The sequence below is a fragment of the Cordyceps fumosorosea genome (genome assembly GCF_001636725.1).
Source record: "Cordyceps fumosorosea ARSEF 2679 chromosome Unknown scaffold_36, whole genome shotgun sequence".
In the NCBI taxonomy this organism is placed as follows: domain Eukaryota; kingdom Fungi; phylum Ascomycota; class Sordariomycetes; order Hypocreales; family Cordycipitaceae; genus Cordyceps; species Cordyceps fumosorosea.
The window spans coordinates 98,096-122,480 of NW_017387336.1; the positions used below are offsets into that span (position 1 = coordinate 98,096).

At 58.2% G+C, this 24,385-nt stretch overlaps 10 protein-coding genes across 10 annotated transcripts; 4 read left to right on the forward strand and 6 right to left on the reverse strand.

Moving 5' to 3' along the window:
- Positions 1-58: 58 nt before the first annotated feature.
- On the reverse strand, positions 59-2,220 carry ISF_08830 (Peptidase S8/S53, subtilisin/kexin/sedolisin; the record flags this gene model as incomplete). Its single annotated transcript, XM_018852433.1, has 5 exons — positions 59-536; positions 602-891; positions 967-1,463; positions 1,518-1,960; positions 2,021-2,220. 5 exons carry the CDS (start codon positions 2,218-2,220, stop codon positions 59-61), a joined length of 1,908 nt encoding a protein of 635 aa, XP_018700393.1.
- A 2,023-nt stretch (positions 2,221-4,243) lies between these two features.
- On the reverse strand, positions 4,244-6,178 carry ISF_08831 (Zn(2)-C6 fungal-type DNA-binding domain protein; the record flags this gene model as incomplete). Its single annotated transcript, XM_018852434.1, has 4 exons — positions 4,244-4,474; positions 4,591-5,563; positions 5,623-6,052; positions 6,136-6,178. The coding sequence occupies 4 exons, from the start codon at positions 6,176-6,178 to the stop codon at positions 4,244-4,246; spliced, it is 1,677 nt and encodes a 558-aa protein (XP_018700394.1).
- Positions 6,179-7,265: 1,087 nt separating this feature from the next.
- Positions 7,266-8,759, forward strand: ISF_08832 (glucokinase; the record flags this gene model as incomplete). The annotated part of the gene is made up of 1 exon (XM_018852435.1): positions 7,266-8,759. One exon carries the CDS (start codon positions 7,266-7,268, stop codon positions 8,757-8,759), a length of 1,494 nt encoding a protein of 497 aa, XP_018700395.1.
- Positions 8,760-9,341: 582 nt separating this feature from the next.
- ISF_08833 (glycoside hydrolase family 75 protein) lies at positions 9,342-10,356 on the forward strand (the record flags this gene model as incomplete). The annotated part of the gene is made up of 3 exons (XM_018852436.1): positions 9,342-9,507; positions 9,564-9,895; positions 9,955-10,356. The coding sequence occupies 3 exons, from the start codon at positions 9,342-9,344 to the stop codon at positions 10,354-10,356; spliced, it is 900 nt and encodes a 299-aa protein (XP_018700396.1).
- Positions 10,357-10,468: 112 nt separating this feature from the next.
- ISF_08834 (Aldolase-type TIM barrel) lies at positions 10,469-11,566 on the reverse strand (the record flags this gene model as incomplete). The annotated part of the gene is made up of 1 exon (XM_018852437.1): positions 10,469-11,566. The coding sequence occupies one exon, from the start codon at positions 11,564-11,566 to the stop codon at positions 10,469-10,471; it is 1,098 nt and encodes a 365-aa protein (XP_018700397.1).
- Positions 11,567-12,062: 496 nt separating this feature from the next.
- On the reverse strand, positions 12,063-14,283 carry ISF_08835 (Sodium/solute symporter; the record flags this gene model as incomplete). The annotated part of the gene is made up of 5 exons (XM_018852438.1): positions 12,063-12,252; positions 12,304-13,295; positions 13,354-13,624; positions 13,695-13,895; positions 13,961-14,283. The coding sequence occupies 5 exons, from the start codon at positions 14,281-14,283 to the stop codon at positions 12,063-12,065; spliced, it is 1,977 nt and encodes a 658-aa protein (XP_018700398.1).
- Positions 14,284-14,766: 483 nt separating this feature from the next.
- Positions 14,767-16,287, forward strand: ISF_08836 (Nitrilotriacetate monooxygenase component A/pristinamycin IIA synthase subunit A; the record flags this gene model as incomplete). Its single annotated transcript, XM_018852439.1, has 3 exons — positions 14,767-14,952; positions 15,017-15,357; positions 15,411-16,287. The coding sequence occupies 3 exons, from the start codon at positions 14,767-14,769 to the stop codon at positions 16,285-16,287; spliced, it is 1,404 nt and encodes a 467-aa protein (XP_018700399.1).
- A 638-nt stretch (positions 16,288-16,925) lies between these two features.
- On the forward strand, positions 16,926-18,352 carry ISF_08837 (Alcohol dehydrogenase superfamily, zinc-type; the record flags this gene model as incomplete). The annotated part of the gene is made up of 4 exons (XM_018852440.1): positions 16,926-17,125; positions 17,182-17,287; positions 17,360-17,690; positions 17,763-18,352. The coding sequence occupies 4 exons, from the start codon at positions 16,926-16,928 to the stop codon at positions 18,350-18,352; spliced, it is 1,227 nt and encodes a 408-aa protein (XP_018700400.1).
- A 223-nt stretch (positions 18,353-18,575) lies between these two features.
- ISF_08838 (ferro-O2-oxidoreductase) lies at positions 18,576-22,596 on the reverse strand (the record flags this gene model as incomplete). Its single annotated transcript, XM_018852441.1, has 5 exons — positions 18,576-19,987; positions 21,027-21,264; positions 21,351-21,798; positions 21,857-22,224; positions 22,291-22,596. The coding sequence occupies 5 exons, from the start codon at positions 22,594-22,596 to the stop codon at positions 18,576-18,578; spliced, it is 2,772 nt and encodes a 923-aa protein (XP_018700401.1).
- Positions 22,597-22,656: 60 nt separating this feature from the next.
- ISF_08839 (ferro-O2-oxidoreductase) lies at positions 22,657-23,188 on the reverse strand (the record flags this gene model as incomplete). The annotated part of the gene is made up of 2 exons (XM_018852442.1): positions 22,657-22,790; positions 22,849-23,188. 2 exons carry the CDS (start codon positions 23,186-23,188, stop codon positions 22,657-22,659), a joined length of 474 nt encoding a protein of 157 aa, XP_018700402.1.
- Between the last annotated feature and the right edge of the window lie 1,197 nt (positions 23,189-24,385).

The window sequence follows — 24,385 nt, forward strand, 5'->3', positions numbered from 1 at the left end:
AATTAATAGATTCATATATACAAAATGTAATTGGTTTATAAATTTTCCCTTGCACCCATTACAACTCCAAGAAGTAGTCCACCCACTTGTCGTAGTTGGGCGTGCCCAGGCCCGAGACAGGGTCCCAGCCCTCGACGGCGCTGAAGCCCTTGTTGCCACATGCACTGAAGCCGCGGTCGCTGAAGATGCCACCCAGGGACTGGTCACCCTCGGTAATGTCGTTGAAGAAACCATCAACGTTCGCGGCGGCGTCGTAGAGGGCAGGGTTGGCGAATCCGATAGGGCCCTTGCCAGCGTTCATGCGGACGTCGTTGATGCGGTTAAAGATGGCCGCGACGATGGGCGAGGACATGGAGGTGCCACCGCTCAGACCCGGCTTGCCGTGAACGACCACGAGGCCGTTGTCGCCAAGAGCAGCGACGTCAGGGTAACCTCTGCCAGCACGGTTGTAGATGCCGCGGTTGTTGGGGTCGCTCGGGATGGTGCCGTTGGTGGTCTCGTAGGAGAAGTAGTTGGGGTTGTGGCGGAGGAGGTAGCTGCAAGCATGTGTTAGCTGTGACCTTGTATTTATTGTTCGCAGCTTTGCGATGGGAAAACGTACTTGGAGACGACGTCTTTCTGGTAGTCGGGGCGAGGGAAGATGTTGGAGAAGCCACCACCGGGAGAGAAGGAGGTGGTGACGACCTCGGCGTCGCCAACCTTTCTGCCCTTGGGAAGGACGGTCGAGCCAACAGCAGTGACGTATGGGCAGACGGCCAAGAAAGAGGGCGTGAAGATGTCATTGTGAGGACCGGCGCACTGGTTCTGACGGCTGGCAACACCAGTGTCGCCGCTGGAGACGACGATGGTGACGCCGACCGTGCCGAGCTTCATGAACTCGTTGCAAACACGCTGCAAGTTGACAGGTTAGCACGGATAAATTCCTTTCGTAGTCTCGTCGCAAAACGTGGGATGAATGGTGCTTACCTGAACAACCTCGACAGGCTCGTCCATCTCAGCATCGCCGTAGGAGACGGACATGACGTTGGACGGCTGGTACTTGCCGCACATGAGTCTGCGGTCGTAGTTGGGGTCCTCCTTGCAGAACTTCTTGTCGACGGCGCTCGCCCAGTCGGCGAAGAACTGGCTAAAGTTGTCCCGCAGCGGCTTGTTCTGGAAGATGACGACGTTCTGGGGCTGGATGATGGGGTAGGCAATGTCCAGATCGAGGAGGGACTCCTCGCCGCCGTCCTGCTGTCGGACGGGGGCGGTGGCGCCGTTGATGAGCGCCAGCGACGGCTTGGTGCCCTTGGGCACGTTGGTCGCGTACTTTGCGATGAAGAGGTCAATGTCCTCCTGGTCAAACGTGTCCTCGGTCTCCCAGATGCCGAGCGAGTTGACGTACTCGGGCTTGTTCTCGAGGGGGATCTTGTACATGTCCCGGATGCACTTGGGGGTGATGACCTCGTCGCAGCCAACCGTCTCTAGATTCGGCTGTGGTAAGCGACCGTTGCAACCCTTTTTTCTGGAGGACGTACTATTGGAGTTGAGTCGGTCAAGGACGCCCTGCTCGAGGGCGCGGACGGGCTCCTTGACGGCGTACTTGTCGGCGGCGCCCTTGACCGGCGCGACGCCGTCGCGGCGCTGCACCTGGCCGAGGCTGACGGCGGGGAAGACAAAGTCCACGAGAGAGGCAATCTCCTTGGGCAGGCTGTACTCGTCGACGCCGACGTGGTCTCTGCCGCTGAGCTTGCTCTGGTACAGGTGGTATCTGGTCTGGAGGACCTTCTCCATCTTGGCGACGGTGGAATCAATGTTGATCCACGTGCGCGTGCTGTCCACGGCAATGTCCTTGGATGGGACGCCAGAGTTGACGAGCCAGTCCGTGACGGTCTTGATGGTCTTGTCATCCGCAGCATAGAAGTCAATGGCCTCCTGGGCGGTCATGTGCTTGCCGTAGTTGGCCGACTTCGGGTCAGCCCTGAGCTGCGTTAGCGAGAACGGTTTACTTGAGCGGGGAGAGTGAGCGTGCAAGACTTACATGTCATAGAGGCGCTTGGCACCTTCGTCCAGGTTGCTCTGCTTCAAGGCAAGCTGAACGGGGAGCTTCATGGCGGCATCGGCCGGCTCGCCACGGACATAGTGCTGGCGAGGAGCGTCACGCTTCTGGTGGACGACGTGTGTGTCGGCAGGGAAGCCGAGCGCGCCAAGCACTAGGCTGGACAGGATAATGCTCTTCATCTTGAAATAGAGTTGATCAACTGCGACACGATCGAGGCTAAGACAGAGAATACTACACAAGGTTTCACCATCCCTCAAGGCAGCGGGAGCCAGCCTTTATACCTGCGCTGATCCCGCTTCCTGACCCGACGGCATCTCTACCCGAACGTCATCATGTGTACTGGTATCCGGATCTTGCGGCGAGACTGACGCTCGGCCTCGTCCCTGTTCCCCTTGTGACGACCCGGACTAGTACCTGACTAGAAGAGTCTGAGGGACGCGGATGGAGACGGCTGTGCAGGTTTGATGTGACTTGCCTATTCGGGGCAGAGGTGTGCCATGGTGTAAAGCACGAGACCGAAGCGAGGTACGAGAGCAACTGCAAAGGCTGCGCAGATGTTTTGGAGGTGCAACAACGCGGAGGGCCCCGGACGGAATAGCTCAGGGGACAGGGCTATAATTGCCTTGGCGACCTTCCTTGTTGGTGCCCCTGCACCCGCACGAATCATCTCCGCCGCCCCACGGGGGAACCTGGGAGGCTCCGGCTTTGGGTTGATCCAACGGTGCAAATACGAGTAAGGCGTGCTCCGCATCATAGCCCTGGCTCGGCTTTTGGGCAAAAGGTCCAGCGGCTGTGGGCTCCTTTGCTTAAGCCATCACTAGCAGACAATCCGGCTGAAGAATTGATTAATCAAGACGGATGCCGCTGGCCGTCAGCGGGGCCGTCCAGCTTCCTCATCGGAGAGCGAGCGAGAGTCTAGAGCAAATGTCAGGCCGTTTCCGTTGAGTAATCGGCAGCTGCTATCCTTTCATCGCCTTCCTATCTGAACATGCTGCAGCAAGGTCCATAAATTGTGCTGATTACCAGGTACTTGTGAGGAGCATACATGGGTCGACGGCGATCAGATGGGAAAAAAACACCAGCTACCACAGGCAGACTCATACAGCGCAAATCTTGACCACATTTCACCGTGCCAACAGAAGCTAGTCAGTTACAGCGTCACCCGTTGATCTTGGCTGTTGATCATGGTCCAACTCAAAAGCAGATCAGGAAATCGCGGGCGGCTTGATCTGGTGGTTGTCTTGGCCATCGCGGGCCAAGCCACAGGGGCGTAACTAGTGGTAGGAACAAGTACCTGTCATCTAGAGGGGGGCTCCACGTTCAGCCCAACGCGGTGGGCTTTATTATTATTCGTAGTGGCCTTTTACTCATGTGGCTGGCTTGGAGGAGCTGAGTATGTATGTATGTACTGTACTCAAATACTGGCATTAGGAACCCTGAGCGCTGCCCGGCCTGTGCTCCGCAAACACTGATAGATAGATGGACACAATGTCTGAGACAAATTCTGCGACCATGTTCCCTCGGACACGTGCTTGTTTGTCCCGCAAATTTAGACTTTTTCTTCGGTGACGCGTAGAATAGCCCAGGTAACAGGCACGGAGTACAGGCACACCTGATTTGTATTAGACAATCGTTTACACCGATGATGCCTGCTAGTACTCATCATTAATCATTTCCTGTACATGGACGTGAAACACCTCGTACTCGCTAGATAGCCTGATACCTGGCGTCATAACCGCAGCAGACTGAGCGTGCATACATGCCTCATCACCAGGCTCATAAGCCATTATCTGAAAATGCAAATCACAGCAGGTAACACGTGTAGCACAGCAAAGCACGATACGAACCTTTCAAATCGCTAGTTTTAATATTTTGTGCCAATTCCAGTTTTTGGTTTTGTACAGCTATCGAATTCGACACATTGCATTCGTCAACTCCTGACATACATTGCTCTAGGGTAACCTGGTGACTTGGGCTCATCAATGCTGGAGTTCCACAGTGGACTTTGGCTTGGTTACTGGGTGACAGTGAGGCGGTAAAGGAAAAGGAAAAAAAAAAAAACTTGCTTTCATCTGAAATCGTACGGCTGTCGTCTGAAGCCGGGAATATATATGTGCAATATTGTGTTTGTACAGGGTCCCTTTGGGGCAAGAAGCATGTTGTTTTTTACAGAAGTCAGACCGTCCCCCCCCCCTAACCCTTTCAATGGGGCATTGGTGGTAGGTTGCTCTGCGGCCTGATCCAAAAAGGGTCCATGACCTGCTCGATGATGGCGTTGTCGAAGAGCTGCCAGGAGTAGTCCAGGGCCTGCGCCATGTCGAGCGGTGCCTGCTGGGCCGCCGCGGCCGCGGAGGAGGGGCTCGGCGTGTGCAGGGAGTCGAGCTGCTGCTCAAGGCGCGCGGCCAGGGTTTCGCGCAAGCTGGGCCTCATCTCCTGGGTGTCGCGTAGCAAGTCCATGTGAATGCGGATATTTTGAAAATCTAGCACCCTGGTTAGCTTTGAAATTGTCATCGGGTCAAGCGTTGAACCGGGGGGGGGGGGGCCTCCACCCCTTGTAGGACGATGAGCGCCGCCCAGGTAATCATGATGAGGTCCCAGTTGGACCAGATGGACTTGTCGTTGACGTGCAGCTTCAGCGTCGCCCGCGCCGAGACGAGCAGCTCGTGCTGCTCGTGCAGCGTGATGCTGTTCGATTGCAGGTTGCACCCGCGCGCCGGGTGGTAGATGGACAGCACCACGAGGCGGTGCAGCACGTACTGCCGAAAGACGAGCGTGCGCTGCTGGTCCGTCTCGTCGCCCGTCCTGGCGAACTCGACCAGCCAGTCGTCCAGGCTCCGCGCCCAGTCCCTGATGACCGCCGCGTCGATCGGCGTAAACGGGATGGAGGAGGAGGAGGAGGAGGAGGAGGGCGGGGCCAGGCCGCCGCCGCCAGCGCCGGCGAAGCAGGACCAGATGGTGGGCAGCCCTCGGCCAGAGAAGCGCGACAGCCCCGTGTGCATCATCCGCGAAAGGCGGTACAGCGGGTCGTGGTGCGGGATCTGCAGCGCCGCGAACGGCGGCTCGACCGGCACGACCGGGCAGGTCAGGTGCAGCGAGGCGTGCTCCAGGTCGACGATCTGCACGCCCTTGAACATGCGCGGCCAGTCAAAGGACCCCTCGTCGACCTGCGGCGGGCAGTGCTCGAGCATCAGGTTGTAGGCGACCGAGATCCACAGCCCGGTCTCGCGCACGCGCGCCTCGCTCAGCAGGCTGGCCAGCACCAGCCCGAGCACCGAGTGGAACGCGACCGGCTCGGAGCGCGCGGCGCTGTCGAACGGCACGGCGAGCTCGCTGCCGGGTATGCTGAGCTGCGAGATGGCGCAGCTGAGCACGCGGAAGTAGCCGGGCGCGAGCGCGGCGTGCGTGGCGGAGGAGCCCCGGATGCTGGAGCAGTACAGCATGGAGGCGAGTAGTAGGGGCTCGGGCGAGGAGAAGATTTGCCTGCCGGGGAGGAAGTGAAGACCGGGCATCTTGTCATGAAACCTACCGATTTGGTTAGCTGCTGCTTGCATCGAATTTCGCGAAGGGGGGGGGGTTCGTACGTCTGCCAGAGGTACTGGATCGTGTTCCTGTCCCAGATCGCGGCGTCGCGGGGCCCTGCTGTGCACCGCTCAAGTTTCGCCACGGCATCCCACAAGTGCTGTAGATGGCTGCCACTGGCCGACATGTCCGGCAGCAGGACCGGCGCATCCTGGGTGGTTGAGGGAGTCGGCGCTGGCTTGACCTCAGCCTCGTCGAGGACCCTGCCAGTGACGGGGAGCCCGAGGTGCTCCTCGATGACCTTGACGCGGCGCAGGATGTCGCGCGTCACGTCGTAGGATGCCATCTCGGCCAGGGGCATCGATGCCGGCACCATGAAGGCCGAGGCGTTAGCCCTGGGCACGAAGATGCAGGGTAGGCCGGCGCGCTCGCAGCGGCGACAGGTACTGCCCGAGTCGATCCTGCACTTCATCTTTTGCCGGCGACAATTGACTACGATGAACATGTTTCGTTAGAAAGCCTGGGTGGTTGACCTTTATATCTGGCGCTGACCGATCTCTGGGGTGGTTGCTCACTGCAGGCCTTGCGCGCCTTGGGCTCGCCGGATTCGTCCTCCATGGCTCGGCGCACGATGCTTCCAAGCTGGCGGGCCTCCTGAAGGCTTGTGGAGGATGTGTATATCTAATGAGATCGCAAGTAGTCGAGGCTCGACCGCGGTCAAGATGTCGAGCGGCCGTTATTCATGTTCACTCGGGTCGCGACGATGAAAAAAAAAAGCGGCCGATGTTGTGTGTTTCTGGGGAGTTGGGGGGATTGCGGGGGAAGACTCCACCGCCATCTACAGTATGTATCTATCTCAGGGCTGATGGGCTGGGAGGCATGATGATTCACAGCAGCACGTGCGCCACGCTTACTGTACTCTGACTGCCGGATATCATCAAGAGCTCAGGGTGGCCTACACTAGTAGTCCGTGGTATGTGCTGGGCTGGAGGGAGAAGGGCATCGAATGAGGTATGGAGGCGTATGTGGCTGTTGTAACTTGTCGGGACTAATAGCTTGGGCGAGGACTTGTCGTGAAGAATAGATTACCCCATGCGCAACTATAACTGACTATTGCCGATGAAGAGGAGAATTTGTCTTTTTTTCTTTTCTCCAGTCTGAACTCGTCCCGACTTTGCCGACCCCCACGCCGCACCCAAGAAGTTCCCCTCTAATTAATACCAGTAACTCGGGGTTACAGAAGTCCAACTACGGATAGTGGCACACACTGTAACTGCACCCGGCAATGTCCGGCAGGGTCCGCCGGTCACTGCCGGGTCTGTTGCCTATCATTAGTTGGCAGTTGGGCATTTTGCTAGCGAGCTTGCGGCGCTATCTCCAGTGGATAGCATACGCCCGCGACATTTACCCATCGCCGCTATGTATATTGCCGGCGTGTCACTTCTCAAGTCCTTTTCTTTTAGTTATAATAGTTTCCCTTCTTTGTGGAAAATGACCTCTGTGTGTCAAGAAAGTCGTCCCTCATTCTGGTGCAATGGCGCGAAGAAAAGCCACTGCCGCCAGTGCCAGAGTAAGGGGTGTCGTCGCTGGGTTTTCGCTCAGCACGGCTGAGTTGTGTGGTGTTACGAACCACTGCGTACAATATATGAGTCAGTGCTCCCAAACCCGCCTCCGTCAGCTGCCTTCTAATTATCTATATCTACTGATGAACAAATCTGCAGGCCAAGGGCTGAGGGATGATGGCGGCACGCAGATCCCATCCTTCGTCACCAGTATACCCAACGGGTCTGAGACTGGAGTATTCCTCGTCGTCGATCTCGGGGGCACCAACTGTCGAATATCCGCTGTCCAGCTTCACGGCAATTCGACCTACACCATGAAGCAATCCAAGAATGCGGTTCCGCGGCATTGCATGGTTAATCCCAGACATGAGCCTCTGTTCGACTTCATCGCACAACAACTCGCCTCCTTTCTCCATGACAATCCCGAGATGGCCGCAATGGATCATGTCGACTCATCCTCCCCGGTCTCCGCGGGCTTTCGTAAGCTCGGGTTCACCTTTAGCTTCACGTACGACAGCCACTCCGTTAGTCGCGGCACGATGCTTCAATGGGACAAGGGCTGGGACATTCTCGACGCGATAGGAAGAGATCCTTGCCGCATGCTCCAGGACGCTATCGACCGGCAGAAGCTGCGAGTCCGCGTAACCGCGCTCACAAACGACAGCGTAGGCACGTTGATGGCCAAGGCATACACATCAGCCCAGGCATCGACCCCCTTGATCGGTGCCATCTTCGGCACCGGGACGAATGCCGCGTACGTCGAGCAGCTCGCGAGGATCGAGAAGCTGCCGCGGCGGAGCGAATCGCTCAAGGGTGACGATTCCGTCATGGTCATCAACACCGAGTGGGGAGCTTGGTTTGACACGACACCTGCGGCGTTGCCGGGGTGCATGTACGATGACATCCTGGATCGGGAGAGCCCGACTCCGGGAGAGCAGCTGTTCGAGAAGAGAACGTCCGGGCTGTATCTCGGCGAGCTGATGCGGCTTGCCACCCTGGACCTGGTGGCCGCGAAGCGGCTGCGGATGACCGTCAGGGCCGACTCCCCCCTGCACACGCCATATCGCGTCAACGCGTCGTTTCTGTCTGCTCTCGCCTCGGGTCCGGACAGCGCCCATTCGACGGAATGGCCGAATATTAAGGCTGAAATCTCCGAGATCTTGGACGTCGTCAACCTGAGCAGAAAGGATGCCCAGATCCTCCTACGCCTGAGCTTCACCATCGTTCGGCGGGCTGCCCAGCTTGCGGGGGCCAGCATGGCGGCAATCATCATCCACTCCGGGAGGCTCACCACGGTCCTACCAGCGTCTGAACCAAGATCCAAGTGTTTCTTGAGGTGGAAGCTGTGGCGTAGTTGGCTCACGCAGGTGCGCACTGCGTGCTTGTCGGGCCGGCACGAGGATGATGAAGCGGCCACACTTTTCTCCAACACAACGCTGGGCCCGCCCACGGACTGCATCGACATCGGCATTGATGGATCCTTGTTTGAGCATTATCCGGGATTTGAAGAAAATATCCGAAGCGCGCTCCGGGCCCTGCCGCAGATTGGCTCGGAAGGCGAGGCGAGGGTTAGGATAGGACTGGCTAAGGAGGGGTCCAGCCTGGGAGCGGCGCTCATCGCGCAGTCGGTACAATGATGCATGCCGCATGAATTAGAGCGCTAAAAATATTGATGCATTTATTGGAAAACAAATAGAGTAGATTTGCATTAGAATAATGCGTTTGTTTCTCCTCCGTCATGCGACAGCCTCCGAGTCGTTGCCTGGGTAATAGTGCCCTGTCCTTTACATTCTTTTCTTGTGCATGTAACTACTATACTAATGACAATGCTCCTCGCGTGCGACTTGGGATAGAATAGCCTAATTATATATGTCGTCTACCTTATTAGTGCTTGACCTATATCCGCGCCGGCACGGCAAAAGCGCCGACCATCACCGGTCAGATAGCAGTTTTGTTGCATCGTACCTATCCTAGCCCCCCGCATGTAAGCGCATCCGGGATGATCGTCCTGTATTAGGGTTAATAGCAAGATAGCCAGGTTTCGCATGAAGCCGGTGATCAAAGTTGCGAGCATAAGCGCTGCAAATGCCGATGGGTAGGTACTGGAATCTCGCTAGGCAAGGCTTCCGCCCCGAACTATAACTTGGTCGTCATCCGCACTTCCAGATCTGCCAGTGGAAAGGGAATAAGCAAGCTAACCAACGACTCAATCTCGAACCATGAAGACCTTTAGCTCCATCCTTCTCATGACCGTCCTGGCCAGTCCAGTTCTCGGCCGACAGGTGCCTCAGAACGTCCGCGACCTGTATAACTCGGTTCGCGCGCAGGGATCTTGCAACAACGAGCTCAAGGGTGGCTTTTATAGCCAGGAAAATGACTCCAAAAGTCTGCCCCTTGTACCATACACGTAGCTGCTACAGTGTTCTGACTTTGGCAAGCAGATTTCGGATACTGCGGAGACCACCTCTCGGACTATAACATCCTGTATCTCCAGGGGAGGAACGGCGAGCTCGTCAACATGGACATTGACTGCGACGGAGCTCTGGGCGACGGGGACGGAAGCTGCGACAGCTCCGGGGACACTCAAGGCCAGACGACCTTCCAGGAACAGGTCGAAGGCTATGGGAAGGGCGTCAAAGACCTGAACGCCTACGTGCACTCATACGTCGTGCTAGGCAACGATGGCAGCAAGGATGGCTACATCACGTTCAAGCCGGAGCAGTACGGCGTGGATCCCTTGTCAATCGTCGCCGTCGTCTGCGGCGACAATATGGTACGCTTGGTTCAGACCCTCCTCAACTGAGACTCGGGCAGCTAACGAAATCGGTGCAGTTCTACGCTGTATGGGGCGACACCAACGGTGACGACGGCCCTCCCCTCGTCGGCGAGGTATCCGACTCGCTCGGCAGGGCCTGCTACGGCGACGCGGTCAACGGAAACGAGGCGCACGACCAAAACGACATTCTGTACATCGCGTTCACCGGCGGTGACGCCGTGCCGGGTGCGGACGGCGCGCAGTGGGATGCGGACAGCTTCGACTCTTTCGAGGCGTCGCTGGGCTCGCTCGGCGACCGCCTCGTGCAGCGCATCATCGGCGGCGGCGGCGGCGGCGGCAACAACCCTGGAAATCCGCCCAGCTGCTCCTGGGAGGGACACTGCCAGGGTGCGCGCTGCTCGTCTGATGATGACTGCGATGGTGAGTTGCAGTGCCAGTCCGGCAAGTGTTCACAGTAGAGCATATGAGCACGTTGTACATACATACAGGCAATGGAGAGTTGGCCCGCTTATTAGCATATCGTCTTCAATTTAAATTATAATTTTTCCCTACCTCATGGATGAGACTCTCCTAGTCGCTGTCTCCTAAGAAGGTTACGAGTGAAGCCAAAGTCTTCCTGGCCTCGCGCCGCGTCTCGACAACGATGGACGCCGCGGGCTTCACATCACGAACCAAGCCGACGGCAGCGCCCACGTACGTCGCCAGCCGCCCTTCCGGACCCCAGCCCTCGTCCCCGGCCTTAGCGGCCTCGTCGTGCCGCGCCTTCAGTTCCTCGAACGTGACCCCGGCCTGGTGCTCCGTCCAGCTGCGGTTGATCACCGTGCGCGGCGCGAACTGCTCCGGCCAGCCGTACGTGCCGCGCAGGTGGTTGTACAGCTGCGTGCGCACCGTGGACGCCGCGCCGTCGCTCGCCCGGACCACCTCGGCCTGGTATCCGCCGGCGATGCGCGTCTCCGTGGCGGCCAGGAGACGAGTCCCCATGGCGCCGCCCACAGCGCCCAGGGAGAGCGCAGCGGCGAGGCCCCGGCCATCCACAATACCGCCCGCGGCGACGAGCGGGATGCCGGTCCCGCGCACGGCGTCAGATGCCTCCGGGAGGAGTGCCTGCAGGCCGATGCCGTCGTGCGCCCGGCCGTGGCCGCCGGCCTCGGAGCCTTGAATGACGAGCACGTCCGGCGGCGTTGGGCTGCTGGCCGCCGCCACGGCCTCTCGCAATGTGCCGACTTGGATCCAGACCTGCACCGCGGGCTGGGCCTTGCGCAAGGCGACGGTCCACTCGTCGAGCTCCTCCTGGCCGCGTCGGGGCGCGAAGAGCCAGACCGCGCAGGGCCGGTTCTTCTGCAAAGCGTCCAGCGCCTCATTCAAGGAGGTGGTCCACGTTTGGAAGCCGATGCCGACCGGCAGGGTCTCGGCGCTGCTGATGTGGCGTTGCAGGGCGGGCGAGGGCGACGCTCGAACGAGCTTGGCCGCCGTTGCCAGATCGACGGCCGCGTCCGCGATCTTGGCGGGCGGTCCGATGAAGCCGAGACCACCGGCGGCGGACATCTCGACGGCGAGCTCGGGCCCGGCAAGGACGCGCATCGGGGCGCCGATGATGTACGGGGCCTTGAGCCAGGCGTACCGCTGGGCCAGTGCGGCGAGGTGCTGGCGCTGCTGGGCTGCCCACATCTTGCTCTAGATATTCGAGATCCTGGGAGGTGAGCTAAAGGTGTGCGTCGAACGATAGGTTAGGCTTTAAATTTTTAGAGAATGGTAAAGTTGAATGCAAGGTAAATGTCAAGAGACAGGTTGACAGTGGTCAGTTATACCCGTTGATGGCGCCAATGGCAGCCGTAATCCCGCGTTACCCGTCCCAGCCGCTTTAATAATGCAGAGCCGCGGCTTGGACACCAGGGTAATTGCGAGGCTGCATTTCCTATCTTCTTTTTTTTTCTATACACGTGAAGTCACTGCAACCGATATTCTCAGACCCCGTCTCCGCTGAGTAATGCACAGCGACATATAGCGATCGCATCACGGACAAAAATAGCGAGAGGTCTCAACCCATACCAGGCGTAGGGGGTAAACATTATTATTTCATCTAGTTCATAGGGGGTTATTGACACAAGGATGATTATTAAGAGTGAGTGTAATCAGGCTTACTCAAGTCCGCTGCGCATCACAACTAATCACTCCCGGCTTCACTGGAGGGCCTCAGACCGACAAAGACATTCTTAATCGCGCGCCACCCGTCGATTAACGGGTAAAAGCCAGCAATGAGCATCGTACCCCAGACCCAAATAATGGACACAATTACCCAGGCTTCAAAGAACGACTTGCCAAAAATATAGTGCGACGCATACATGGGAAGTGGCCTGTGTTGCTGTTAGCTATTGATGCAGTCATCACGCATAGGTCAAGCTTACCACAGGACCCAGTGCCCTAGAAAAGTCGCCAGGGCCCAGAGTGAAGATATCCGAAGCCAGCGCTTGAGGCGGAGCTTGTCGGTGGCATACTGCGAGACGATTTGCTCGTGCGTCTTCAGCTCCTCGTCCGAGTCGCCAGCGGTCGACTTGGAAAACGCCAGTCGCTCCTTGCGGAAGTCCTCCCATTTGAAGTTGGCCGGCCTCACCAGCGTGATCAAGATGGAAAAGACGCAAGGGCTTAGTGCTGAGGCTACCGTGCCGTACACGCAGGGCAGCGTCTGGCCGGTGGAGGCGACCGTGACCTCGCCGTACAGTGCCGCGGCCGTCCCGAGCCAGACCCCGATGCCGGTCGCCATGCCGAGTAGCGGCGACAGCACCGCGGCCGCCTTGGACTGCCTCTTCCACAAGATGGTAAACACGGTGGGGAAGATGCCCGGGCACGTCAAGACGCCGAGCATGTACAGCGTCCAGCCCAGGTCAACCTTGCCGTAGTGCAGCGCCGTCGAGAAGGCCGCTGCGAAGAGCCCGAAGCCGACCACGCCAATATGGCTCCAGCGGATCGCGTCCCCATCCTTGGCGTCCCGGTTGACGTACTGCCGATAAATGTCAAAGCTGAGGATGGACGAGACGGAGATGACCTGCGCGCTGATGGTCGACGTCACCGCCATGAAGACCACCAGCAGCACGGCCACCGCGCCGCCCTTGCCGGCGACGGCGACGGCGGCGTACGGGAGGACCAGCCCGCTAGAGACTTCCGCGGTGTTCATCAGCCGCGGGTAGGTGGGGAAGGAAGGCTGTTTTTCCAGTGCCAGCGCGCTGAAGCTCATGATGGTGCCGAGGCTCCACGGGATGGCGAAGTAGGCGATGCCGCCGACGATGTAGCCCGGCACGACGGCGTGCGGCGCGGCGCTGAAGGCTTTGGCGAAGAAGCCCGTGTCCATGATGACGAGGCCGAAGTTTGCGAGGGTGTGGATGATGCCGAAGAATATAGCCTGTCAAGACTGGTCAGAAACGATGGGGTCTGGGGCAGATGGGTGAAGGCGATCTCACGTCGCGGCTAGTCATTGTCAGGTATGAGCCGCCGTGGTTTCCTGGTACGGGCCTGTCCACGGCTAACTGCGTGATGATGTCGAAAAGGGCACCCGGAGAGCTGATTTCGGGGGTAAGCCAGACTTTGATGGTGAAGAAGCACACGATTATGGTGATGACAACGGTGTGGAAGTAGTCGGTCAGGAAGGTGGCCTTGATGCCGCCCACAAAGGTGTACATGATGACTCCGACAGGCAGGAGGAAGGTGGCAGCTATTATGTGCATCCCGGTACTAACCAGGTGTGTTAGATCTCCAGCATTGCTCAAGGGGTTGTCGTGTTGGCGATGCCGGCGTTACTTACAGAGCCGAGATGGCGGCGCTGGCGCCTAGGAGCATGTTGGCGATGGCGATGATGTTGTTGATTAGGCAGAGCACAATCCACACAATGTGGCCGGCCGTACCATATCGAATCCGCACAATCTCCAACAGAGTATGGGCTTCGGGCACGCGCAGCTTGCAGGCGATGCCCAAGACGGCGAAGAAGACGATCATCGGGGAGCACCTAAGAAACGCATCAGCATGGTTGGTGATGTTAACACGCCGCGGCCAACAAGGTGCTCAGCGTACCCTGCAGCGAACCAGAAAGGACCTGCAACACCAAAGTTGTAACCGACGAGGCTGCTGGCCAGGATCGCGGTGCTCCATAGCCACGAGGAGATGACGGCCGACGCTGTCAGTCCGGTCCCGACGGTGCGGTTCGCGGTCATGAACATTTCCGTCGTCTTGTTGTCTTCTCCGGCCGTTCGCTTGAGCGTGCGGGTGATGAACATCATGACAATGGCAATGAGAAAGCCCATGACTATGATGACTACATAGCCGGCCACCTGCGGGAGGGGTGGCTCGACCGCGCTGTCCGGCTCTGAAGCCCGAGAGAGTACTGTCGCGGACATGTTGTGAGAGCTCTTTACTGAGCAATCTCTTTCAAATTTCGTCTTGTACTCTATAGAGCTGGAGACGACGCCGGTTTATGTATCATGGTATCTTAGCTACCACCACTGTCCCAAGCCCGTGGTTCAACGGTGATTGGCCGTGGCTGTCATTGCGCGACCGTTGAAAGCAGACGCGCCATATTTTATTTCCACCCTCAATCTTGACCGAGATAATTCGGAAGCTTAGCTGTTTCACCAAAGCTCAGGTTCCGCGTCATTGGGTCGGCTTAGGTTCCGCACGTCGCCGGCAATGCAACATGACGGTGATTGCATGAACCAGAAGCAGGATTGCGCCATCCACGTTGAGATGGGGGGGATAGTGGCCGCTATCGGAATGCAGTGGATGAAACAGGCTTCTATAACATTGTACGATAAATACAATTTGAGAGTATTTCGAATCTATTCTTTTTTTTTTACTTGCGCACCCTGGCATTTTGAATCAATATGGCAGCTCAGAAGAAGCTCATCCTCAACGCCTTCGTGGAGTCGTGCAGCGGACACCAGTCCCCGGGACTATGGCAGCATCCCCGCGACGAGTCTTGGCGATTCAACGAAGTATCCCACTGGGTCAACCTAGCCAAGAAGCTTGAAGATGGGAAATTCCACGGCGTCTTCATCGCCGACGTCTTGGTGAGTCACGTCCTGTCCAGGGTAGGTAGTACCAGCGATGGCAACGACTAACACGCAACAACAGGGCGCCTACGACGTCTACAAGGGCCCGCGAAACCCCGATCCTGCTATTGTCTCCGGCGCACAGTGGCCGGTGAACGAGCCTCTGTCCGTCATCTCTGCCATGGCGGCGGCGACGAAGAACCTCGGCTTCGGCGTGACCGTGGCGACCACATACGAGCAGCCGTACCATCTCGCGAGGCGCCTCAGCACCCTCGACCACCTGACGGGGGGACGACTCGGCTGGAACGTCGTGACGGGATACCTGGACTCGGCGGCGCGGAACCTGGGCTTCGCGGAGCAACCAAAGCACGACGACCGCTATGCCGTGGCCGAAGAGTACGTCGAGGTGACGTACAAGCTCTGGTAGGACCGCCGCCCATTCTCCATAACATGAGCTCCCCTCTAACACTACCTAGGCAGAAGTCCTGGCGAGACGATGCAGTCAAGCTCGATCGCAAGACAGGAGTCTACACGGATCCGGCGCTCGTCCGCACCATCGACCACGTCGGCAAGTACTTCAACGTGCCCGGCCCGCACATCTGCCAGCCCTCCCCGCAGCGCACCCCCGTCATCATGCAGGCCGGCACCTCCAGCGCCGGCAAGGCCTTTGCCGCCAAGAACGCCGAGGCCATCTTCGTCGCCGGCCACAGCCCCTCCACCGTGGCCAAGAACGTCGCCGAGATCCGCGCCAAGGCCCGGGACGAGTTCGGGCGGGACCCCAACGGCATCAAGTTCCTCGCGCTGTTCTGCCCGATCCTCGGCAAGACGCAGGAGGAGGCGGAGGCAAAGTATAAAGACCTGATACAATACGGCTCGGAGGACGGTGCGCTGGCGCTGTTTGGCGGCTGGACGGGCATCGACCTGTCCACGTACGGCGACGACGAGGAGTTGCGGCACGTCGAGTCCAACGCGATACGATCGGCGGTGGAAGCTTGGTCAAAGTCGACGCCCGAGGTGCCCAAGTGGACGAAGCACACGGTCGCCAACCACATCAAGATCGGCGGCTTAGGGGCGACCACGGTCGGTACGCCGGACAAGGTCGCGGATGAGATGGAGAGGTGGGTTCGCGAGGCCGACGTGGACGGCTTCAACCTGGCGTACGCACTCTTCCCAGAGTCGTTCGAGGATATTACAAATCTTCTGTTTCCAGTTCTGAGAGAGCGAGGTCTGTTTTGGGACGACTACGCCGTGGATGGTGGGACGTATAGGGAGAATCTGTTCAGTAACAAGGGTGGTGCGTTTCCGCCTCCTGATCATCCGGCTGCTAAGTATCATTGGAAGGCCGATTCGTAAATGTTAATTTGTACTCACCTTTATCTTGCTCGAATGAAAGTCCATTCGGTGTGCATTTGTGAAGGCGCAGCAACTGCCACAGCACCATGCCGCTGCCAAGGACCACGCAGCCATCACCGCCCGCCGTGCGTCGTTTCCCTGCATACAACACGAACTACCACATATATTCTCCGATATCGCTGCATATCCGATGTCGCTGCATCGGGACAATACGCCTTGCACCTAGCTGGACATGTCAAGTGCTGAGTACTGTAACCTCACATGCCGAACTCCGGCGCTTGGCGGGGTACTGGTTTCCACGCGAAAGAGCCAAGCAGTCAAATAACCAGATAAAGGAGCAAGAACTTGCTCTTGACCATTCACATCGTAGGGAGAGGACCCTATGCACATCATGATCTGCCGACCAAGTAAATAATGTTGCATTGAAACTGCTTGGCAGCTTCGATGGCGCAATCGAGCCGGAATACACGCAACCGTTGATGTGCGCGGAATGATACCCGAAAATTGTCAACCAAAAGCATCCCATTTCAATAACACGTGAGGGCTCATTCAGCCATTGCCTAGTTACCTAGTGATGAAGGAGAACCTGAATCGGCCTGCACATGCCTTTCGAGAATTGTTGCTCACGTCTAGCCAACATGACTCCCACGGCCCCCGACTTAGACGCCAACTACTCGATACCGCACGAGAGAAAAGCCCAGTCTGCGCTTTTACTCAAGGCGCCTCGAGAAAAATACACCTTGGTCAATGATTTTCCAATTCCCACATTGCAGGACGCCGAGGAGATCCTCGTACAGACGGAGGTGATTGGACTGAACCCGATTGACTGGAAATCACCGTACGTCGCGCCCGGCCGATAAAAAGCTTCAAATGTTAACCGATACGGTATTGTAGAGACTTTAACTTTGGGATACCGCATTTGCCGTTCCTGCCCGGCCGGGAACTGGTCGGCATCGTGACTCAAAGCCATGCCGCGGCACGCTTCCGGCGCGGCGACAGAGTACGCACGCACCAGATTGACTTGGCATATTCGGGGACGTCTTGCTGACCTTTTTTTTTTCTTTCTCACAAGATCATCGCCATCTCCACAGACTACCGAGACGGCAGGAAAGCCGCGTACCAAGAATTCGTCGTCGCGCTGAGCTACAACGCGGTGCGCCTCCCGCCGCAGATGTCGTCGGCCGACGGCGCCGCGCTCGGCGTCGCCTTCGTGACCGCCGCGCTGGCACTTGGGAGCTGCTTCGGGCTGAGCTTCAGCGACTCTCACGGCGGGCCAGATTTACGGTCGGTGATCCGTCGAGTAGGCGGCGACCGGATACCGGAGGATGTCCGCCACGAGGCGCTGCACTCGATCGAGGACCACGAGCGGGCGCTGGACGGCGACTGGATCGCGATCTGGGGAGGTATGCCTAACCCGTCTTTCTTTCACCCTTTTTCTCACGCCAAAACTCCCAAGCTGACTGACCGGCTTGCAGGATCGGCCACGTCGGCGTGCTTGCTGATTCAGCTGGCCCGGCTTGCTGGGCTCAAGGTCGCCGTGGTCGTGGACCAGGCGCGCCATGGGTTCTGGCTCTCCACGGACGGCCACGTGCGGCCCGACCTGCTAATAGACAACAGCGACCCGAAACGAGCAGTTGAAGTACTCTCCGCCACGATTGGCGAGAGGCTCTATTTCGGCATTGACACCAGCGGAAAGGACAGCGCCGCGTTCCTCCTCCGAGCCTTGCAAAAACCGCCATCGGGAGAATCGCAGCAATCGCCGTCGCCACCGCCGACTCCGCCAACACGAACGCCGAGACGGAGACACCTGATCGGGCTGGCGGGTCTGCCAGTGAACGAGTACCCGAAGGAGCTTCAAATGCATTCCGTGCCGCTCAAGCTGTTCCACGAGGTTCCCGAGGTCGGCCGGGCGCTGAGCGAGTGGATGGAGGTGCTGCTGCATAGCGGACGGCTGCATGCGCCGAGGATACTGGGGATTCACTCGGGTCTTGCGGATGTAAATAAAGCGCTCGACCGCATGAGGAACGGCGAGATACGGGGTGGGAAACTAGTCGTCACAGTTTAATAAGAAAGGTCACGTCTGCGATGACGCGCCGTTGAACACACCGCAGTTGAATTGTCAAGGGAAGTAGTCCAAGGTTGTTTTGTACTTGGTCTATGAGCTCTCTTCTACCTAGCTCATGAGTCCATGTGCACTATATACAGGTATTCCACGATATGTCGTGTACAAGAAATTAAAAACTAGGGCATATCCGCGGTCCGATCCGCATCTTGAATGTACTCTCACTTCAGCGCCTCAGCTGAATCCACCACCGTTGACCAGGCAGTCCCTGCTTGAGCTGCTTACCCGTCTTCATGTGCGCACCGAGACCACCTTCCTCTGGCAACTCCATCTTGACGTACGCGACACGGTGATCCATGCAAAAGAAGACGTCGGGCACGCACTCGCAGGATGCCGACCTGTCCGCCGCAAGGGCTTCCTCTTCCATCAGCATCTTTGCCTCGACCAACTTCCACGAGATTTCGTTATCCCACAGTCCATCACAGTGTCGCCACTGCTGCAAGAGCTTGATGATGCGTCGCCGAATGGCGCCGCTGCGACAGATGAAGCCTGTCAAGCGCAGGACCTCCTGGACGGAAAGCGAGTAGTAAAAGACGCCCCTAGTGGAGAAGGTAGCATCCCCACTACTTCTTTGCTTTTCGAGCAGGCGCTCCGCTGCCTTGACGATGCGCTCCCACCGATGCGAGTTCTTGATCCAGACTTCCGGGGTTCGGTGTATCATGATGGTGTCAAACGTCTCTTCAAAGAGACAAAAAAGTCGTAGCAGCTCAATGGTATCCAGGTCCTCCTTTGTGTAAGTACCCAGTTGCAAGTAGGCTTCAAATCTAATCGTCCAAAGGCCAAGCGCGTGCTGTCGCACTTGCATCTGGCCGGGTGACGGAGAGGCGCCGCGGCAAGGACGGTTGTCGGGCTCCCAGCTCTTGATTCGCGCCCAGCCGGAGTGAATGTTCAAGTAGGCATAGTACGCCTCATCAACAGAAGCAAACGGCTCCGTTACGTGCCAGACTGGGGCCTCGAAGTGGGCGGCAATGTCTTCAGAAAAGCTTGCGATGGAGTGAAAAGAATGGTACACGTCTCGAATGAGCTGTCTAGTATTCGCCCGCCCAATGACACCGTCTGCCACTTGCTGCTCCGTCTCATCGTCCAGAAACCTCCACTGTTTGGAGAGTTTCGCGGCACCAGCCGCATGCGCGCGGGCTTGGTTCAGATCAGCGCGCAACAGACATATTCCGGCGTACAGCGCACTTGCGGTCAGCAACATTTCCTGCTCGGCACCCGACACGCGACTGTGGTTCATGGCGATGATGAAGCGAAAGGATATGATATGCTGCTGGAGGGCAAATGTGTTGTACTGTTCGGCGACGCTCGCGTCGCCGAAGTCGCGGAGGATATTGGCTCGCTGATACATGGCGGCGAGAGCGAGGGCGGCGTGCCAGATGGCGGGATAGACATAGGTGGCCTGCAGCAGGTTCTTGCTCCAAAAGTCGGGTTTGATGCCGCCATTGACTTGGCGCACGGTGAGGGTCCGTAGAAGGTGGAAGATTTGTCTCTCCTGCTCAGTGGGAGTATGACCATGCGGAGCGGACGACAAGGTTGGCTGTTCGGATATGGAGGAGGCCGGCGAGGCCTGCTGCGGCGCTGGCGTGTACACGAAGTAGCCACCACATTTGCGTTTGGCCGATAGACATCGTGCACAAGCTGGTTTCGTCTCATCGCACTTGACGTGGCGAGTTCTGGGGGGTTGATCATGACCAGGTCAGTTCCCAATTAACATTTCGCACGGATCCCGAGCTAGCAACTAGCGGCGCAAGCCACACGAGCGAGGAGAAACAGGCCACCACTACTAACCTGCACGTTATGCATCCGGTTTTGGTTTTGGGGGCCCATCTTTTAATTCGCGGGACTGCCTCATCGGGTTTGTGGTAGGCTCGCCGCTGAGGAGGGCCGTGAGAATCGTCTGCGCCACCAAATGCTAGGGACCGAGATCGAGGGCTCATGGCGCGATCCCAGGCCCAATGCCAAACGGGTTGCGGCTCTGTGAGGTATGACAGCGGTCAGCTGCAGATGTGACATCAACCATGGTGGCAGCTGATTTCTCGGAGCATGTTTCTGCGCGAGACAGAGGGTTGACAGTGGCGAACGATCGCGGGGCAACCCATCGGAAGTCGCAAAATTGAACATTGTGTTGCAAATCGATAACGGCACGTGACTGACGCGAAATGCAGCGGTCCTCGACACTGCGCAAGCGACTTCTTGGCTGCAAGCACAGCAAGCAACCAGGCTCTCGGCGCCCGTGGTTTATTGGCGGTTGAGTGCAGATTACAGATTTCGGGACGCAAGATTGGTTCGCCAGATTCACCCGCCAGATTGGTCCCCAAGATTGGGGGCGGCGCCCTAGACGCGAGTCAGCAGACAGAACAAGGCCTGGCTTCGGCCCAGGAGAAGTTGCTCCGGGCATCTCACCTCAGTCAGCACCCTGCATCCACACAACTGCACAGATCTAACAGGTGAAAAGGGCGGGTAAGTTTTCTTTCGGTGTTATTGTTTACATTTTGAGTAGTGCTATTTTTATATACGAATTAGCGGATATCATTACCGAGACAGGCTCATTTCAGGCATGTTTCGCCGGCCCTCTGCTGCTGCTCCGCCGTGACATTCCCGACCTGCAACACCACACCCATGCCGACCGCCTGGTGCCACAGGACGTGACAGTGCATCAACCAAACGCCGACATTGTCCAGCGGGAACCGCAGCACCACGTAGCCGTGCGACTGGACGTACACCGTGTCCTTGAGCAGCGGCGTCTCCGTATCGAAGAAGGCCGCTTCGCGCTCCGTCGCCCCCGGCTCGTAGGGGTTGTACGAGCGGCCGAGATCAAGCTGGCGGGCGCCGATGACGTGAAATGCATATCCGTGCTGCGCCAAGAAAAAAAAAAGAAAAATATTAGCCTCGCAAATTTCACCACGACGCGATCACGCGACGCGACGGGAGAGTGTCTCACCAAGTGGAATGGGTGCCCCTTGTCGTCCACGTTGTTCACCACCAGGTCGATCCACCGGCCCTGCCCGTCTCGGAACCACGGCGCGTGGAAGGTCCGCAGATTGTTGGCCTGCTCGGTGCCGTCCGCCCAGCGGTCCCTCTCCAGCGCGAGCAGCGGCTTGGCCGTGGGATCGCGCCACACCCACGAGGTGTGGTTGACCTCGCCCCAGGGCTCGTCGTGCTTGAAGTTGTTGATGGCCAGGCTGGTGTACAGCAGCGCCGTCTCCGCCGGCTCTTGGCGGACGCCCGAGTCTCGGGGCACTGCGACGCCGCGCGCGTCCTTGACGTTGAAGACGTCGACGCTCTCTGGAATGTGCTGCCGCTCATGAGTGGTGGTGGAGGACCGACGCCGCCACTTGAGAGGAAAGTCTTGTATGCGCGTCAAGGCCCAATTCTTCATCGGCATGAGCCTAGGACCCGGAACATTAGCTCTTGTCGAATAATGCCTCTGCATCCGGCACCACTTACTCGGCATCCAGCACCATCTTAATCTCGGTGTCGAGCAGGTGCCCCTCGTCTGCAGGCACGTCGCTCGGCAGCAGCAGCACATCCATGCGCTCTCCCGGGTACAGCACACCGATGGTGGGCGTCCGCGGCGTGTCGCCGGACGCGTAACCGCCACCGTCGACGGTCAGCAGCTGCACGGTGCCGTTCTGGAGCTGGAACGAGAGGCCCGCCGCGGCACCGGTATTGACGATGCGCAGCCGGACAGCCTTGTCGGCAGCCACAGAGAGTGTCGGCGGACTCGTCTCCACGCAGTCGATCGGCCGCGCCGGGCGCGCGTTCGAGCAGTTGTACGAGCCCACGCCGTTGATGAGCAGCGAGTCCGGCACAGGCTAGCACGCCAATTCATCAGCTTCTCTCTCAAGGCCGCCCATGGCCGATTCGGGACGGCAACTCACCTCGTATGCGAAATTCCGGTAGTTTTTGTACTCGCCCAGGACGGTATCCGCGCCGCGATGGTACCAGTCGCCGACCAGCAGGAGCTTCTCGGCATCGTAGTCGTGCCGCGACAGGTCGCTGTGCCCCGTCCGCTCGTCCGCGGGCCTGTGTACGACCAACCCGCCGTAGAGGCCGTCGGCGCGCTTGACGGCCGAGTGCGCGTGGTACCAGTAGGTGCCGTGCTGCTCCGGGTCGATGCGGAACTTGTACGTGAAGGAGCGGCCCTCTGGAATGACGCACTGCGTAACTCCCGTCGCGCCGTCCATCTCGTTGGCACCTGTCAGGGGCGGCGTTAATTGAAGTTGGGCACAGATCACAGCAGTGTTCTACTTGCCCTTCATGCGAAGGCCGTGCCAGTGCATGGCGATGCCTGCGTCGGTGTCGTTAAAGATGTTGTTCGTGACGGTGATTTGCAGCTCATCCCCGGAGCGCGCCTCAATCGTCGGGCCGGGGAATTGGCCTGAAGGAGGTCAGTATACATCTTGGGGGATGCAATGGTTCAGGCGGGGAAGCAATACCGTTGATGAAGTAGACGTCTCTCAGCACGCCGTCAGGGCGGTGCTGCTGTCGCGTGATGCTCCAATCGAGCTTCAAGGTGCGGGGAGGACGCGAGACATGCAGTTCCGGGTGCAGCGCAAAGCGATCATGCTTGTCGGAAGGCGTCGCGTCAATCGAATCGACGATTTCGTGTGGTGGCAGCAGCCATGAGAGCGGCCGAACCGTGGCTTGCGAGTATCGCAGCACGACGACGAGATACAGCGTCGCCGTGGCCAGCAACAGCGCCAACCCGCCGCAGAGAGGCAGCCGCCGCCGCGGCTTGGATTGGCGCAGCCGACCGGTGTTCAGCGGCGTGTCCATTGTGCCGCGTCGTGTGAAGGCCGAGAGGTTCTCATCGAGGCGCGTACGCCGTTCGCGATAACAAGATGCGCAAAGGTGAACTCTCCGCGGCTGGTTCTGGTCGCCGGCATAGGCAAAAAGTTGGTGGGGGTTACGCGCAGTGCCTCGGAGATAATGAAGATGGACGAGCGTGACCAACCCGGGAAAAAAAAACAAATCGGCAGAGTCCGGGATTGAGAGACAAACAGGGACGACGAATCAAAGACAAAGCAAAATCATCTCGGATAGGCGGGAAGCGGTCGGGGCGTCTCTTGGGCTCTGCACTTACAAGGACAATGGCAGTTGCGGGTTGGCAAGCCGACAATGTACCACCTGGGCGGCCGAGGTCACACAGTAGTTAGTAGTTGGATTACTTGCTGGAAGAGGAGAGGAGAAGAGCACGCCGTGTTTGCAGGTGATGGCAGGAAGAGGACTGGTGACGACGAATAACTAATACAGGGCTCAGTCGAAGCAACGTGGGCTGAGAGCTTGGCTGCGAATGATCGGTGATCAGCAGCGCTAATAAGTGGGAGGGAGGCCACGGAGGGGGGGAGGGGGGCGATGAAAGGAAGATGGGGTCCTTTCAAAGGGAAGTCCTGATAGGAACAATGGCGGGGTTCCTGCGATTGTGTTAGTGCAGTCAGTGGATGAAGTGCCTCCTCACTGACGGCCGTGGTTGATCGGTGAAAGAAACAAGCACGGAATACCATACGGCTACAAGAGATGAACCCATGGGGTGGACAGACGCCAGCCGGCCCTGCCCTGTAATGGCTAGCCTTGATGCGCGATTTTGACAGGAGTCTGCCCACTCTTTGTCTTTCATTTTTCCTTTTTTTCCTTTTGTTTTACTCTGATCTTGAGATTCTTGCCTCGTAACATGCGACAAACCCCGGGCCATTGCCAAGCATGCCAGAGATATAGTACATTAAACATGTGCCCTTGGCCATGGCTCTGAGTCATGGGGCAAATCTGGCATCTGGCCAGGCCAAGCATGGACCTGGTGATCTTCCCGGCAACCGGGGGGGAAGGAAATCAACGCCAACCCAATCATCGCTGGTACCCGAGCCGAGCAAGCAGTTCGGCCCAACGTCCCAACGTTGTCGTCTGTAGTCTCTTTGTATTTGGTGAATTAGTGTGAGCGAGGCAACTACCACACGTGTCTTGCAACGGCCTCGGGTG